The sequence below is a fragment of the Microtus ochrogaster genome, linkage group LG4 (assembly GCF_000317375.1).
Source record: "Microtus ochrogaster isolate Prairie Vole_2 linkage group LG4, MicOch1.0, whole genome shotgun sequence".
NCBI classification, from domain to species: Eukaryota; Metazoa; Chordata; class Mammalia; order Rodentia; family Cricetidae; genus Microtus; species Microtus ochrogaster.
The window spans coordinates 5,937,342-5,953,213 of NC_022030.1; the positions used below are offsets into that span (position 1 = coordinate 5,937,342).

Consider the following 15,872-nt stretch of genomic DNA (forward strand, 5'->3'; position numbering starts at 1 on the left):
CACACACACACACACACACACACACACACACACACACACACACACACACACCAAGGTGCAAAGATCACTGTGGAAGAGAGGAAATGAAAAAGTATAGAAAATGAGCTGGTGGGTGACTACAAGGAACTTCTGTGTACACGAGGGCAGCTTCACATATGAACTCAAGGAAAAAAAAGGACCAATGTATTTCACAGAAGAACACAAGCCAATAAAGTAGGAGGAAATTATCACTTTGAAAAAGCAGCATTTTGTATCTTCTCTCACTAGAACAATGAATTGAATATGGATGGTGAAACTACTGAGAAAATCTATTAGGAAGAGGGCACTGACATCACCTAACAAATGCACAATAATTGAAACAGGGAGAGATCTGGTGTCCACCTCCTTAATCAAAGACTACACTTAGCAATGCCAGTGGAATATCCCGACAACACATGACACTTGATAAGATGTGCAAAAGTGATTATCACTCATAGTATTGCCACAGGCTTTGCTTGAACGAAATTCAATGAAATAAATTTAAAACACTGATATTTTATAAGACAATTAGCCCAGCCTAGGTTAATTGAAATTGATATTAATATAACTAATACTAAAATAACATAACCACTAATGAAAATATGAATCTTGGCTGGAAGCTGGAGATATAGAGATTACTTAAGGCATTTCTGACATAATTAAGGATACCTGAATGTGAGCATTTATTCGATAGTTTTACAAAGCCAGTAATACTTTTCATGTATGATAACAGTACTGTGGTTATATATTAAAATCCTTCTTTTCATTAGATGTGTGAAGTTTCCAGAAAGAAATGCAGATATCATAAATTTATAGCAATATTTTAGTTTTTGTCTCAGCATTTGATTATCAACCACATGCCTATAATGACAAATACATCAATTATGCAAGCATGAATAAATAGTTGTTATAATATATATTTATATTTATATTTATATTTATATATTGACTAACTTGCTCAAAAGTAATATTTGGTGCTGGAGATATGGCTCAGTGTTTAAGATCCCTGGCTGCTCTTCCAGATAACACAGGTTCAATTTCCAGAACCCACAAACTGTCTATAACTCTAATTCCAGAAGATTCAATGACCCCTTCTGACCTCCATGGGCAATGCACACACATGGTGCACATTCATACAGGAAAAACACTCATATATAAAATACAAAATAAAATGAAAAATTTCAAGTTATATTTATTGAAAAGTAGGAATTTTTACCAAACCAGAGGGATGAATTATTTATAACCCTCTCATTAGTTTTTGCTGCTTTATAATTAATAAAAATTTTGTTTGTTGGCTCAGTGGTTGAGAACACTGGCTGCTCTTCCAGAGGACCTGATTCTTGGCACCCATATCATGGCTCACAAGCATCTGTAACTCCACCTCCAGGGAATCCAACACCCTCCTCTGGTCTCTGAAGGTATGAGGCACACATGTGGGCAGGCATGTACATCCAAGCAAACCATCCATATAGACAAAATAAAAACAAAATAAATTATATTTGAGGGATAAATTATTCATATTACAATCAATATATCAATAACCTGATTTTGGAGACATGCTGTTTATATTCAAAAACTGACAGGAATTTATGAGACATGTGAACTCAGTTGCTTGTCCTCTCACAGCTCTCAGAAGAGTTCTCAGCCTATGCCACTCTTAAAAGATGTGTTCCATTCTTTCTCAGATACTAATAAAATATTAAATTTACACCAGAGGTCTAGCATACACTTATAATCCCAGCACTCAGAAGTTTGAGGCAAGGAATTTCTGGACCCAAGAATAGCCTATGTTATACAGCATATCTCTCTCTCTCTCTCTCTCTCTCTCTCTCTCTCTCTCTCTCTCTCTCTCTCACACACACACACACACACACACACACACACACTACACTCTTGCCTTGGTTCTTGCTTGGAGAGATACTATTTTCTAGATAACACTTACTGTCTTTCTTTTGTCAAACTCTATTCAGATATCAGCTTTTTAAATGGAATGTTTTTTGACTAATCTATTTAAATAATAACTATAAGGCCAGTGAGAACTTACTGGGTAAAGGCATTTAATGCACAAACCTGGACTTGAGTTTAATCCCTGGAGCCCATACAGAGGTGGAAGGAGAGACCTGACTTTACAAAGCTTTCGACTGACTTCCTCCACCCCCCACAAACCCATACAATGATAAAGTTAAAAATAAATGAATTAATAAAGCGATTGTCCTTATACTGCATGTGATTCTATCCCTCCTATGGTTTGGATCTTAAATTTTCTTTACACACCGTGTATTGGAAGCCTGATCACTGGAAAAACTAAGATTGTTAGTGCTGTGCCCTGGAAGATCTTCCTGCTCTCTGTCTATCATCAAGTGAGCAGCTGTGCTAGGTCATCCACTCCCTGCCATGTTATTGTGCTTGTCATGGGCTCAGAAGCTAATGGGGACAATGTGTCACAGCCTCTGAAAACTGAGTCCAACTCCATCTCTACTCCTTATTTGACTATCTCAAAAATTTCATCATTTTAATGAAGAGCATATACGTTTTCTCTACATTACATGTCATTTCTTCTATGTTTATTTATTTATTCATTGTCTTTTTCACTAGAAGGCTAAGATATATCCAACATTTATCTACATAGGACTAGCTAGAATACCAATGAAAGATTTGTAAATTTAGACTTTCAATGGATCTAGTGCCTCAGGCAGAAACACTACTGGGTCCTTACTTAACATATGATTTTGCATTTCAGATCTGAATATATAGAAATAAAATATCTTTATAATTAAAACAAAATAACTAAAACTAAGTGCAAAGTTTAAGCAAGCAAACAGTGAAGAAATGGTTTATTAGATTGACAAGATGGTGACAATTTTGGAATATGGGAATCTAATTACACTATTTACAAATAATGGCAATAATAAAATTTAATTTCTAAAGAAAAATTATTAACTTTTAAGCATAACCATGATTTAGAAATTTCCTATGCCTTTAATTAAAGAGAAGTCAGATTTAAAAAAATCCTATCAATTTTCCCTATAAAAGATGACTGATTCCTGGCTGGGAATCAGATCAATGTCTCACTCAGCCATCATCAGAGAAGGTTTCTCTAGAAAGCCACAACTGGACAGTGTGCAGAGAGACCTTGGAATACTCGATTCTAAATGGGCTGTTTCATCAAACGCTCCCATTCAGGGATCAGGAAAGTATACAGAAGAGGAGAAAGAAAGACTGTGAGAGCCAGTGGGGATGGAGGACACCAAGGAAACAGTGCCTTCCTGATACAACAGGACTGTGCACATATGAACTCAGAGACCATGGCGGATCCAAGCCAGATAGACTCTACTGAGAGGGGAAGTGGACACAGGCCTCCATTCCTAACGCAGAATCTATCTCCAACTGATTATTGCTTGCTAAAAAAAACCAATTTTCTCCAATGGAGTCTCACTGGTTATACAAACCACACTTAAGTGCAGGCCCCTTACTCAACAGTAGATGGCCAACACAAAATTAGCTTAATAATATTTTTGGAGATGTTTTATAATGTTTTATTTGTGAATGTTTTTTATTTATTTGTCTTTTGTGGTTCTGATGTAACATTTTTTTATGGGTTGTGTGTGTGTGCTTATGTATGTATGTCTTGTATTTTTCTCTGTCGGTTTGTTGCTTTGTTTTATTCTTTTTCTTTTTAATTGATTTTTTTATATAAAGAAAGAGAGAAAGAAGACATGGAGTTGAATGGGGGATGAAAAGGGTCTGGAAACTGTGATCAAAATATACATTTGAAAAAATTATTTTCAATAAAAAGTTCATTTATAATTCTTATAATTTGTCACTAGCTTTTTAAATTGTTGTACTTTCAACTCTTTAAATACTTACTTCAAAATACAGATTAAAAGACTAAGATAATATCTTTATAATGTCACTACCAAAGGCAGTGGCGCACGCCTTTAATCCCAGCATTTAGGAGACAGAGACAGGCAGATCTCTGTGACTTTTAGGCCAGCTTGGTCTACAAGAGCTAGTTCCAGGAAAAGGTTCCAAAGCTACAGAGAAAAATTCTGTCTCAAAAAAACAAAAAACAAAAACAAAAAACCAACCCCCCAAAAAGAAGCTCAGAGATTAAATGCAAAAATGAGAAGCCCAATCCCTTCCTATTTTTCTCAAATTCAACAGTCATAACTATGTGGAGCTCAGTCTCAGTCAAAGGAAGGGCAAATACACGGAACAAGTATACACACACCTACAAGTGCACTGATGTCTCCCGTCTATATGACAACACAAATGTATTACTCTCAGAACGCTACAGCACTGTCAGCAGCTCTAGTTCTAAAAGTAGGGCAGCCATTGAAAGCCCATAGGACTTGGGAAACACTAGCTCTACCAAAGGTCAATGACAAAATTCAGAGTCTCAGGTCTGAACTACCATTTAGCAAATCCCTTGAGCACACAATACTGCTCTATATTGCATACACAGCACAGATTTCTAAATGTGACCATGGAACTAAGAGCATTTTATAAAGTTATACATTTAATCATTTATTTTCTCCTGTGTCCCCACAGTGTGGTATGTCTATTCCTGTTAAACTCATGGCCGTCACAGCGCTATGACTTCTTTGCCTGCTGGGCTCCCAGACTGGGAGAGCGTGAGGACACACTTTCACATTCTCCTTACCATGTGCTGGGCTGAGGCCCTGCACAGAGCAGGCCCTCATGAATTACATGGACTACTTTTTAAGTATAAGTATTTATTTTTAAAGCCAAAGAACTTTTATTAGAAGATTTCTGCCAAAAATAAAGTGTTTCTAATTCTACTTTAAAAAGGGTTAAGAATCGTGCAAAAGTAATTTTTAAATTCACTAGTTATGGTAATATGCTATGCACATTTTCTGAGAGAAAATTACATTGCAAAGACACACAGTCGCCTTCTTAGACGTCTGTAAGGCAAACCCTCCCACTGTTCTAAGGCACTGACCAGTCACCCTGTGCAGTCATTTCTCAGTTTCCTTATTGCTCAGCACCCTGGCTCGCAGCCTGGCAGGCAAGGTGCTGACTAAGAACAACACAAAGAGCCATTCTTTACATTTCATTCATTTTTTTCTCATTCAGGGAAACAGCTTCCTGAAAATGTATACTTAAAATTCTGGAAAATACAAATCAACATTGCCTTGATTTTGAGGTCTCTAGCCTTACCAGAAGGTCAGGCTCCTGGACCTGATTTCCACTGTTCGTTGATTACTTCAGTACGTGATGGATATTCATTTCCAGAACACGTTACCAGTAAGTTTTATGATATCATAGATACTCACTACTCAACCCAAACTGAGTAAACCACAAATGCAAAAGCATACACCTAAGTTCTTTAAGGGAAGCCTTGGGACTCTCAGTTCAGACCTTAGGTGGATGGCAGCCTGAGGAAGAGTAACTGAGTACTTAACGTAGACAGCTCTTTTCTTACCAGAGCTTGTAGCACAGACATCTTAAGATGCTTTAAAAACCCAAGTTTATTTTGTTAGAGCTCTAATTAAGAATTACCTTGAGTCAGAGCAACTTACAAATGAAGTAAGAATTATTTTTAAGTCATAGATTATATTTTATTTTGTCCCTTGTTAAGGAAGGAGGCATGAGGAACATGCTTACTTGATTATAGAAATGCCCATTCTAAGTAAATTAGTAAATAAAAATAATATTAAATATTATTTAAAAACTGTAGACTCCTGGAATGTTTGTGAGACACAGGACTGCACTGGAACAAAAGAGAACTGAACTGTGGAGGAGTAGTCTGTTGAGAAATGTCAGGAACCAGGAATCATCCAGCATCAAAAAGTAAAGGGGAGGGACTTACAAGATAAGAGAAAAACCAAGAGTGTGGTGACCGGAAACCATGCAATAAGAAGTAACCAAATGTAGCAGAAGCTGATGATGGGTCAAGTAAGATAAGGGAGCAGAACTGCCCACCCGGACTGGCGGCACCAGAGCCACTGCAGAACTTGAAAAGAACAGATAGAAAGTTCAAACTCTGAACAATGGAAATGACTAGAAACCTTTCCTAGAAACTTTCCATGGTGTGGGTGCTCCAGTTGGTATGAACGCCATCCTGGCTATCATAAGACCTATGAACATGGAGCCAGCATATCTGGCGGAAGTTGAACTCAAGGAAACCTGAGAATAGCAAAGACTCAAAGGTAAAACGTTTTTAAGGCAAATAGGCTGCCAGCCCTAAATAATGGGGGTGGGGGAAGGATGGGGGAATGGGGAGGAGTTGTCCAGCTTTAACCACAGACAGGGAGAAGAAGAATCAGTCTCCAGAAGAACACTGGGAGGAGTGAAAACTTCTAGAGTAAAGACCCTGTCCCAGGGGTTCTCATTTTTGCAATTTTCTGACATTCTTTTCCTATTTATCTGAACTATACATTGTGCATTATTTGTCCTAGCCACAAATATAAAAACAAACTAGGGAGATTCCAGTTCTGCACACAGTTGAAGAGATAAGCCATATTTCTAAGTGCTCCTCCATCTGAAGATATGAGCAACAAATAAAGAAAAGCCACTGGCATGAAGTAAAACACAGAACACACATGCCAGTACAGATGACAACGGAGACCAGAACTTCGAAAGACTTAGACAGATGTAATGACACCCATAACACGTGACTACTGGCCAAGTCATCCCAGACAGACGAGGGGGCAGCCTATCAACTGAGAGAGTTAAAACAAGGAAACTAGAGAACTCTGGGGGAGACCAATGACAGAAAGGAGGGAGGTGTCAAAGGTGAGTCCCGCCTTCACCAGGAAGAATGGCACTGTGGTCTCAGCCATGAGACCACTTCGGAAATCGCAGACACTTCTCTGAGGACTGTACACTCAAGGCAACATGACATTCTGCTGCATCCATAGAAACCAATTAGCATATATATCTTGCTACACATTTGTAAGAATAAACATTTTCTGTCAGATTATATTTTATATTTATTTCAGTCACACACTGTTCAACTTTTCCTAATCTTTGCAATTTTACATTTGAACTTTCTATAAAAAAATGTTACAGACAGATAACTTCACAAATCTCTAGAATGAAAATGGAGAAAATTAAATATTTAACACACCAACTGGAAAGCTTTAGAAAAAGTGAATATCAAGAGTATCATTAAGATATGAATTCACACTTTGGTTGTTAGGGTTACATAGTTTTTATATTCAGTAGTAAATTAGACCTTATTTAAAGTTTTCCTACAGCTTAAAATTTCCATTTGCATGCTTTTATTTTCCATTGGAAATTAGTATACCAACTGTGCAAATACTGCAATATGAAGGCTCCTGAACAGAAAATCCAAACAAACAAACAACATAGTAGCACACAATGAAGTGACTAAGAAGTAAGAGTTGAATAAGTTTCTTATTTTGAACAGATGGGGGCAAGGCTGAAAGCTGTAAGGCTTAAACCATATGGACTCTATAAAAATTGAATAAAAATGATTTTCTCAGAACATAAATGTCTAGGAAACAGCGGGCAGATACAAGCTCATTTGAATCTTCTGACTTAAATGAGAAAAGTTTGAATTCATATTCTCTCTCCTAAATTAGGAGGAATTTAATGCTCCATGGGATAGTCATGATAAATGCATGTCCCTGGGCATGGCAATCATTCATGAATGTTGAAAATAATGTTTTTAAAAATAAGAAATTACATGTAGCATATATTTTAAACTATCAACAGTGTTAGAAACAATCCAATTATAATATCATCAATCAATCACTATTATAAATGGAGGCTAAATTAATAATAGTAGATTAATACCAATCACTGGATACTTAAGAGCAATGCTCTTCTGGGGAGTGAAATAGTAACCCACGCCTTTAATGCAGATATCAAATACAAGGTTCACAGGTTACAAATACAAAGACAAACTCTAATAAATGAAGTCTCTGTTTTGAAGAAGGGAATATAAATAATGATGCATCAGAGGACAAGTCCAAGCAATTAATATCTGCCCAGTGATTAGAAAAATCCAAATATGAAATGTGTCCCATCCTCAGACGTTGGGGCTGACTGGTGATTAGAAGGGTAGAGAACGGCATGAACATTAGCTTTGGAAGGAAGTCTGGACCTCTGGTAGACTCCAGGGATGGCTTCAGAATTTATATCATTACATATTCATCCTGGCTTTACTTTTATAACTTTAAAAATTATGCTAGTTACGGAATAAGCTACTATTGTTGGATGAATGCTAGAAATTAAAGTAGTATCCTCTATATTGGGTTGCTCAGTCATTTTACAAGTGATTTCACACTGCATGTTTCCATATTAGTTCTCGAAATTCTTCATGAAAAAGCAGGAAAATGAGGCATGCCAGCGTCTACATCATACATGGAAATCGTGACAGATTCTCTCCACTCGTCAGCTTTAAAGCTCCTCTCTCTCCTTAATATGTACTAACTCTTAAAACACTCAGTTCAGCAATCACTGAATATTTCAATTCTCTCTTGCTTTGACCTGGGCCCTAAGTCTGTCTTAGGTGTTTACTGAACTACACTCATTTGCTTTCTTGTCTGTTTCTGACAACAACAGTAATGACAAAACCTGCTGATTCTTTGAAGGCAAGGTCTTAAAAAAAATGATTTTAAGGTGTGGGGAATCAAACTCAGAACCTGAAGCACACTGGCACACACTGTCAACTATGGCTCCTCCCAGCTTTTTAAGTTCTTATTCTCACCAGTCAGCACCAGCATACTGTTTGGCCGTGTGACCTCTCTTTAGAAGGTAAAATAGTTAGGTGACTTCCTGAGCAACAACGTCAGAACAGTTTATTAGGCCAAGTCTTAAATAAGATTTCCTCTGTTACTTTAGCTGGAATGCAAATTACACGATTTCAAAATGAGGACGGGGAAACCTTGGATAACCTCATTTTTTTAATCTCTAACTATTTTGTGTATTTCAAAGTCAAAAATATTTTTATGACCCTGGCAATACTCTGAAGTAGGAAATGTAGGTGCATCAAGCTGGAGAGGGATGAATATGCTGAATTCTAAAAAGTAATTTTTTTAAAAAAAATAAAGCCTTTCTTTCAAAAACTACACATTAAAAAGCACTCTGCTTCTTTTTAATAACATAAAGTACAGTTCAAGATACCTGCTTACAGAAAAATAAGTTAATTCTGTAGATTATCTTTAATCTATGAGAATTAATTAATTCTTTCCATTTATCTCACCACTGAATTGAAATTCTGGAATTTTGAGAAGTTTGAAATCATTTTCAATCGACACTCGTTTCAATGGGCAGTTTGAAGTCCATTAGGTAACACTGGCGGAGCTCTGCCAGCTCTGATGGGCTGAGAACACTCTTTGAAGCTTAATTTACTTTCTTTAAAATGGAAACCCCCTCAACATCAGCTGTGTTTACTGAGTCATTCTAGCTCCTATTTTTTGCCAAAATGTATTTTTCCTTTGAAATGCAAGAATCATCATGTTTCCATGTTAGATGTAATCCAAACCCGAGTTTATAATTAAAAAGACATGAAGATTAAATGAATAAAGTTACTTTATCTTGCTTATCTATTTAATCTGAATTACATTTAATTTAGAGAAATGATATGAAAAATACACTGAATACATAAAATAGTCTCTTTGAACAATAACTTGTAGAGATGATACAAACACTGCACTGCCAGCAACTAAATTTTTTCATATTTTCTCCCCATCTATTCTTAGCAATGATTGAGTATATTATTAACTAATTATTATTATTAACAGTGATTGGGCATATTATTAACTAATCCACACTTAGGATCTTGCTCTGTGGTCCAGGTTTGTCTTGAAGTTGCAGGCTCGGGTCTTCTTCCTGCCTCAAACTTCTGAGTGAGTGGGACACCATGTATGTACTCCCATGCCCAGTGTCATATTTTAAAATCTAGCTCAACAGTAAAGACTTACCAAGGTGGTTGAATGGGACCTAGATTTAGGCAAAATAACACAGAATAGAATGTCTCTCCAGAGAGCCTCTTTATTTCACTAGAGATCAAATGCCACATCACACTAGAACCCAGGCTTAAAAAAAAAAACAACTCTAATAAATGGCAAGCACAATTCTATTTAAAGGTCAAAGGAAATGTGAATTTATTAATAATTGAGAATTAAGGTATCACCTCAGTCTCAAAAACCACACTTTCGCCGGGCGGTGGTGGCGCACGCCTTTAATCCCAGCACTCGGGAGGCAGAGGCAGGCGGATCTCTGTGAGTTCGAGACCAGCCTGGTCTACAGAGCTAGTTCCAGGACAGGCTCCAAAGCCACAGAGAAACCCTGTCTTGAAAAAACCAAAAAATAAAAATAAAAAAAAATAAAAAACCACACTTTCCCAAAAAGTACTATTTAGGTTCCTATTTTTCTGGAAAACTTGGCAAAGTGACTATCTGCTACTGGCAGAGAAGTAGCTAGAAGCACAGCCTCCCTGAGGCCCTTGAACAAGGAGACTCCTTGCCCTCCCGAACTCTGCCCTCCTTAGGGACTGGCAGCCCGAACGGTGAGAATGAAGCACTGAGTTAGATGGAGCTGCTACCAGCTGCATGACTCACGGCAAGTCAGTCCTCCACTTCTCAGATTCACTGTAAGTTCACCGAATGATAGGTTCCAGCTCTTGGAAGATTTAAATAATTTTACTCAGTATGATTCATGTTTAACTTCTATAGAATTGTGTTGTGGAGCAAATGAAGATACATATAATATTTTAAATGGTTCTGTAAAGACAAGGTGCTATTAGTTGGTATTTCTTTATTATATTAAAAATGTATGGAAGCAATTTTTATTTTCCAATTTAGTGGCATATAGGCTTTAGAAGTATGTCCTTATGATTCTCTGGATTTCATCAGTGTCTGTTGTTATGTTCTCCTTTCATCTCTAATTCTATTAGTCTGGACCATCTCCCTTCGTCTTTTAGTTAAATTGGCTAAGGGTTTCTCAATCTTAATGATTTTTCAAAGAACTAATTATTTTATCAATTATTTATATTGTTTTTGATATTGCTGTGTCTATTTTATTGATTTCATCCCTGAGTTTGAGTATTTCTTGTAATCTTCTTTTGGGCATTATTTCTTCTTTTTGTTCTAGAACATTCATGTGTGCTGTTAGCTTACAATTCTGAGAGCTCTCCAATTTCTGAAAACACTTTTGAGATATAGTATAACTTGCTCACTATATCATAAAGCATTTACATGAGCTGTAACCTGTAATTTCACCTAAAATGTAAGAATTAGAATTCCATTTTAAAAAATTCCTTAATAAAGATATAGTTCAAATTTTAAGAAAGTTGACTTATTTATTATTTCATTATTAGGGGTTTGGAGAAATATCTCAATGAGCAATACCTAAAGTAGGTATTTCATGGGAGCCCCTTCCCACTTTAGCTTGTCTCTCACATAAGTTTTTAAAACATAGTTTATCTCATAGCATGAGATATACTTTTCATAGTCATGCCTTGGGTAACTTATTCTCTATGGAAAATTGAAAGTGAATTCCTGGTTTAGTATAGTTTAACCACAATCTGTCTTTGCCACAGGCAACTGTGCAGGGGGCGGAGCTCTGCACCGTGAAGACGTGACGTCAGCAGTAGGGCTGAGGTCAGGCAGCAGAGGTCGGCCTGGATGTGCAGTCCCAGAGCCTCATAACTGCTCTGGGCTACTGCTTTCCAGAGACGCCGTTTTTAAACCTGCGCTTTCAGAATTTACCACACAAGCTTAATTTGCTACAAACTCAGTTATCTCCCCAAGCACAGCATCTGTTTCTTGAAAGCAGGAACTGTAATACTACACATCTTTGAAAGGCTACAATAAAGAACCATTCACAACGATTTCAGAACAAAGTGTTTCATAAAGTTTGAGGATTATAAGCCATTTAAGAAAGAAATGCTTACTTTTCTAGCAGTCCCAATTTCCTAGAACTTGCTTTGAATAAATAAGGTTAACATAAACTCACTTCAGAGTATAAACTCTAGCATTCAAACACTTTTCTACATAGTCTACGGTGCAAAGGTGCAAAGTCCGTTTCCATTAGTGCTAGTGGGCCATCCATTACAGCTCTGGACGAACGATTTCTCCTGTACTAAACACTGTAGGGCCTGCACATTTCATCTGGGCTTTCAGTGAAGGTTTATATCCCAGTGTGTGTGTGTGTGTGTGTGTGTGTGTGTGTGTGTGTGTGTGTGTATAACATGCATATATATAAATAGATTCCAAGATTTATTTTATTTTTTAGTCATGTGTGACCATATATGTGTATATATGGGTATGAGCTCCTTTGAGTACAGGGACCTGTGGAGTCCAGAAGAGAGCTTTGGAGCTCTAGCAGTGGAGTTCCAGGCTGCTTGTCAGAGGAAATTGAACTCAGGTTCTTTGCAAAACAAATATTCATTCTTACGCACCAAGTCACCTCTCCAATTCCTAAAATTTCTATTTTTATATATTATATACACATTATTTGTTTTGGTGTTTCTATATTTCATATCCTAACATATTTGTATAATTAAGAACACTTATTTAGCCACATTTAAAACTTATTTGAACAATAGACAAGTAGTAAATTTTTTTCTAAAATATTTTTATCAATTCTTTAAGAATGACATACAATGCATTTTGAACCTATTCACTACAATTCCTCCCAATCTCCCACTAGACATACCCTAGAATTACAGAATTTTCTGATAGAAACCAATGCCTCAATTGTCTGCAGGGTTGAGAAAACTGAATCCTAAAGACATTGCTCAAGACTCTATAGTCAATTACAACTGGGGCTAGGGCTGAACACCAGTTCATCTGGCTGTGAGTGACGATTTCTTCCACAAAGGCTAACTTGTTTGTTTGTTTTCTGAGACAGGGTTTCTCTGTGTGTAGCCCTGAATGTCCTGGAACTCACTCGGTAGTCCAGACTAGCCTTCAATTCAAGGGACCCATTGTCTCCCAAGAATTGGGATGCCCAGCTAGTAGCCATTTTACCACTGATCATATATTTTATCTTATATATAATATATATAAACTTTCTAGGAAGGTTATGACTTGAAATGAGGTCAAGCATATTAGTGACCAAAACAAAGTCAGGCGTAGCCACGTTACCTGTATCCTACAGCTCACTGGCAATGCCTCTGAGATAGTACACCTCTGAATAGATATTCATGATACAAATATGCAAACTAACAAAACACACTGCTATGAAAGTCTAAGGCAAATGGAATGACTCCCACCTAAGCTAAAGTTTGCACGAGCCCCTTTGTCAGACCCAGCTGTTTCTCCATTCTGAATCTTTATATTATCTGTTTCTGTGACAATCACTCTTCCTACTACTAGAGCCTTCCCATATGTCCTTTCGGTTCTTTCCCTCCACAGAACAGGAACGTGTTCATGTTATCTATACCTTATTGGATGCCAGGCATAAAAAGCTTCTCAAACTGATTTAAGATAATATAGTAATGCATCCAGATACTCAACATCTATGCCTTTGAGACCATGTTTCTTCCCAGAAAAACAAAACAAAACAACTGACTCGAAAAAAAAATGGTAGGAACTGATGGACTATCCTTTCTAGTCATTAAAAAGATAACCACTAACTCAAGTCAAATATTCCTGTGCAGTATATGGAATAAATGTGTGATGGGCACACCACATGGTACACTTTCCATAATATATAACAGTGATATGTATTACTGTTATAAATTCTGGTGGATATCTGGAACATTAGAAATTAAACTCCTAAGATGTGGGACAACTTAGTTATTATAATGCTTTAAAATTAGGATTTTAAGTATTTTTAAACTTGGCTCACAAGCATGTTTATGATGTATATATCAAATTTATATAGTACTTTACACTTACAAAACATTTTTTTGTCACCTCAACTTAAGAGTTACCATTTTCAGTTTTGTAATAAAAATTCTAAGACAGGTGTAATAATAGTTACAACAAGGATTCTATGTAAAATTTCTAAATATATAATATAAATATAATAAAAACAATAAAAAACAGAAAGATTTCTAAATCTAAGCATTTCCTCATTAAAGTATATAATTTAATTAGAGATTAGCATAACTTCTATAATGATAAATTCTAAATGTTTTCACAGAAGAAAAGTGATATGGTTCCCAAGTTTCTGGGTAAGTTAAGTTCAACTATTCAAGTTTAAAATTTTTATATCTCTTCATCACAGATAAGTATTTTGTGATTTTTCAGTTCTTGATTAAATAATTTGGTAGTAGGAAGAATATTGTAATTTACAAACAGTTAAAAATAAAATTATCTATAAGCCATAGTTCCTTTATTCAACTGAAAAACTCAATCAGATTTAATATTGTGTACATGTAAATATTGTTTGAAATGATCTCCTTAACAGTATATAAGCTCAAGGTAATTAATGTTAACATTGCCAATTCTGAACTTTACAATCATTTCTATTTTAGGAAATAAAATTATTCCTTTATGAAATAAAGCTAGAGAGAGAGAGAGAGAGAGAGAGAGAGAGAGAGAGAGAGATCGATCCTAGGAGAGCATCTCTTTTGTCAAGTGTGAGAATTGACTATTAGATTGCACAAGTGTTATTTCTAAATAGAAATAAGTACATTCATTAGAAAATAGCATTGAACATTTAAACAAATATGCAAAGCAGGAAAGCTGCTCACCAGTCTGAGGGAATCCAAACTGATGAATAATCTCATCAGTGGTTAGCACAAACGACTGTTTCACCCTCTGCTTCTTTGTAGAGCCTGGTGGTGGTGAAGTCATTGAGAGATTTTTGTTGACCTGTAATAGGAAAGAGAAATCAGAAAGCACCTTAGATTTCCTGGGTTACGGATGCAAAAACTAGATGAGAAAGATTTGCTTAGTATCCAAAACAGGACATGCAACAGATGGAAGGGAATGCTAGTGACTTTGATGGTTGGTTTTTACAGTTGGGAGATAGGAAAAGTTTTATTAATGATAAAATATTTATCAAAATATTTTACCTTTCTAATCTACTTATTTTGGAATTGACATTATGCAATTTAAAATACAGGAAGCTTAAGTTTCAAAGAAATACAAATATAAAAGCAAATCCTTGATTGTTTTTAAATAAGAAAGTTCAAATGTTTTCTATCCACATTTTTCTAGTATTTTAGTAAAATAGCAGAGAAGTCCCTTTTTCAAATGGAACAGAGAACACCTGTGCTATTCATGTTTCTAGGTATAGATATAATACACTACACTCTAACTTCATGAAAAAGCTTCTATGGCATAAAAAAACTTTTTTCAAGACTAAACACAGAATGCTTGATTAAAAATGACAATCAAACAAAGTTTCCACAAGTAAATATAATATTCTACAACATGTAAAACCTACCATGATTGTTTTGAGTATAACAGTTCCAAGAAATTAAATGTATAACAAGTGCATTTTCATCTGAATAGTTCACTAAAATAGTTAAAAAGTTTATTAGCAAATTTATCTTAGAATATAACTAATTTGAGGAAAAATCTAATCTTGTTCATTATGAAAACCTCATTTAATATTTTTTAAAAATCATAAAATGTGATCACTTTTTTAAAAAAATTGAGATAGCTTAAGTTTTAAAATTCACTTCAAATTCAAATAATCTTTGAATTAACAAAATACAAAGATAACATACTATATATAAATATTGCTATGTAAAAATGTCTTTATTTTTATTTTATTTACATTTCTTTAAAGAACCAAAACCACACAGAACTTCACTAGGATTTTCATTGCATTAATGTTTAAAAAAATGTTGGACTATGGTTTACACACACACACACACACACACACACACACACACACACACACACACACTTACACCCTTTTTTTTTATTTTATTTACATTTCTTTAAAGAACCAAA

General features: G+C 35.6%; 1 protein-coding gene across 4 annotated transcripts in view; it reads right to left on the reverse strand.

Moving 5' to 3' along the window:
• Window positions 1-15,872, reverse strand: part of Ahi1 (Abelson helper integration site 1) — a 145,984-nt gene that overhangs the window by 53,736 nt on the left and 76,376 nt on the right. For all 4 annotated transcript variants that reach the window (XM_026786100.1, XM_026786098.1, XM_026786099.1 and 1 more), the window contains one exon: window positions 14,660-14,780. In XM_026786100.1, the coding sequence (XP_026641901.1) occupies window positions 14,660-14,780 (121 nt within the window). The remainder of the gene's footprint in view (window positions 1-14,659; window positions 14,781-15,872) is intronic.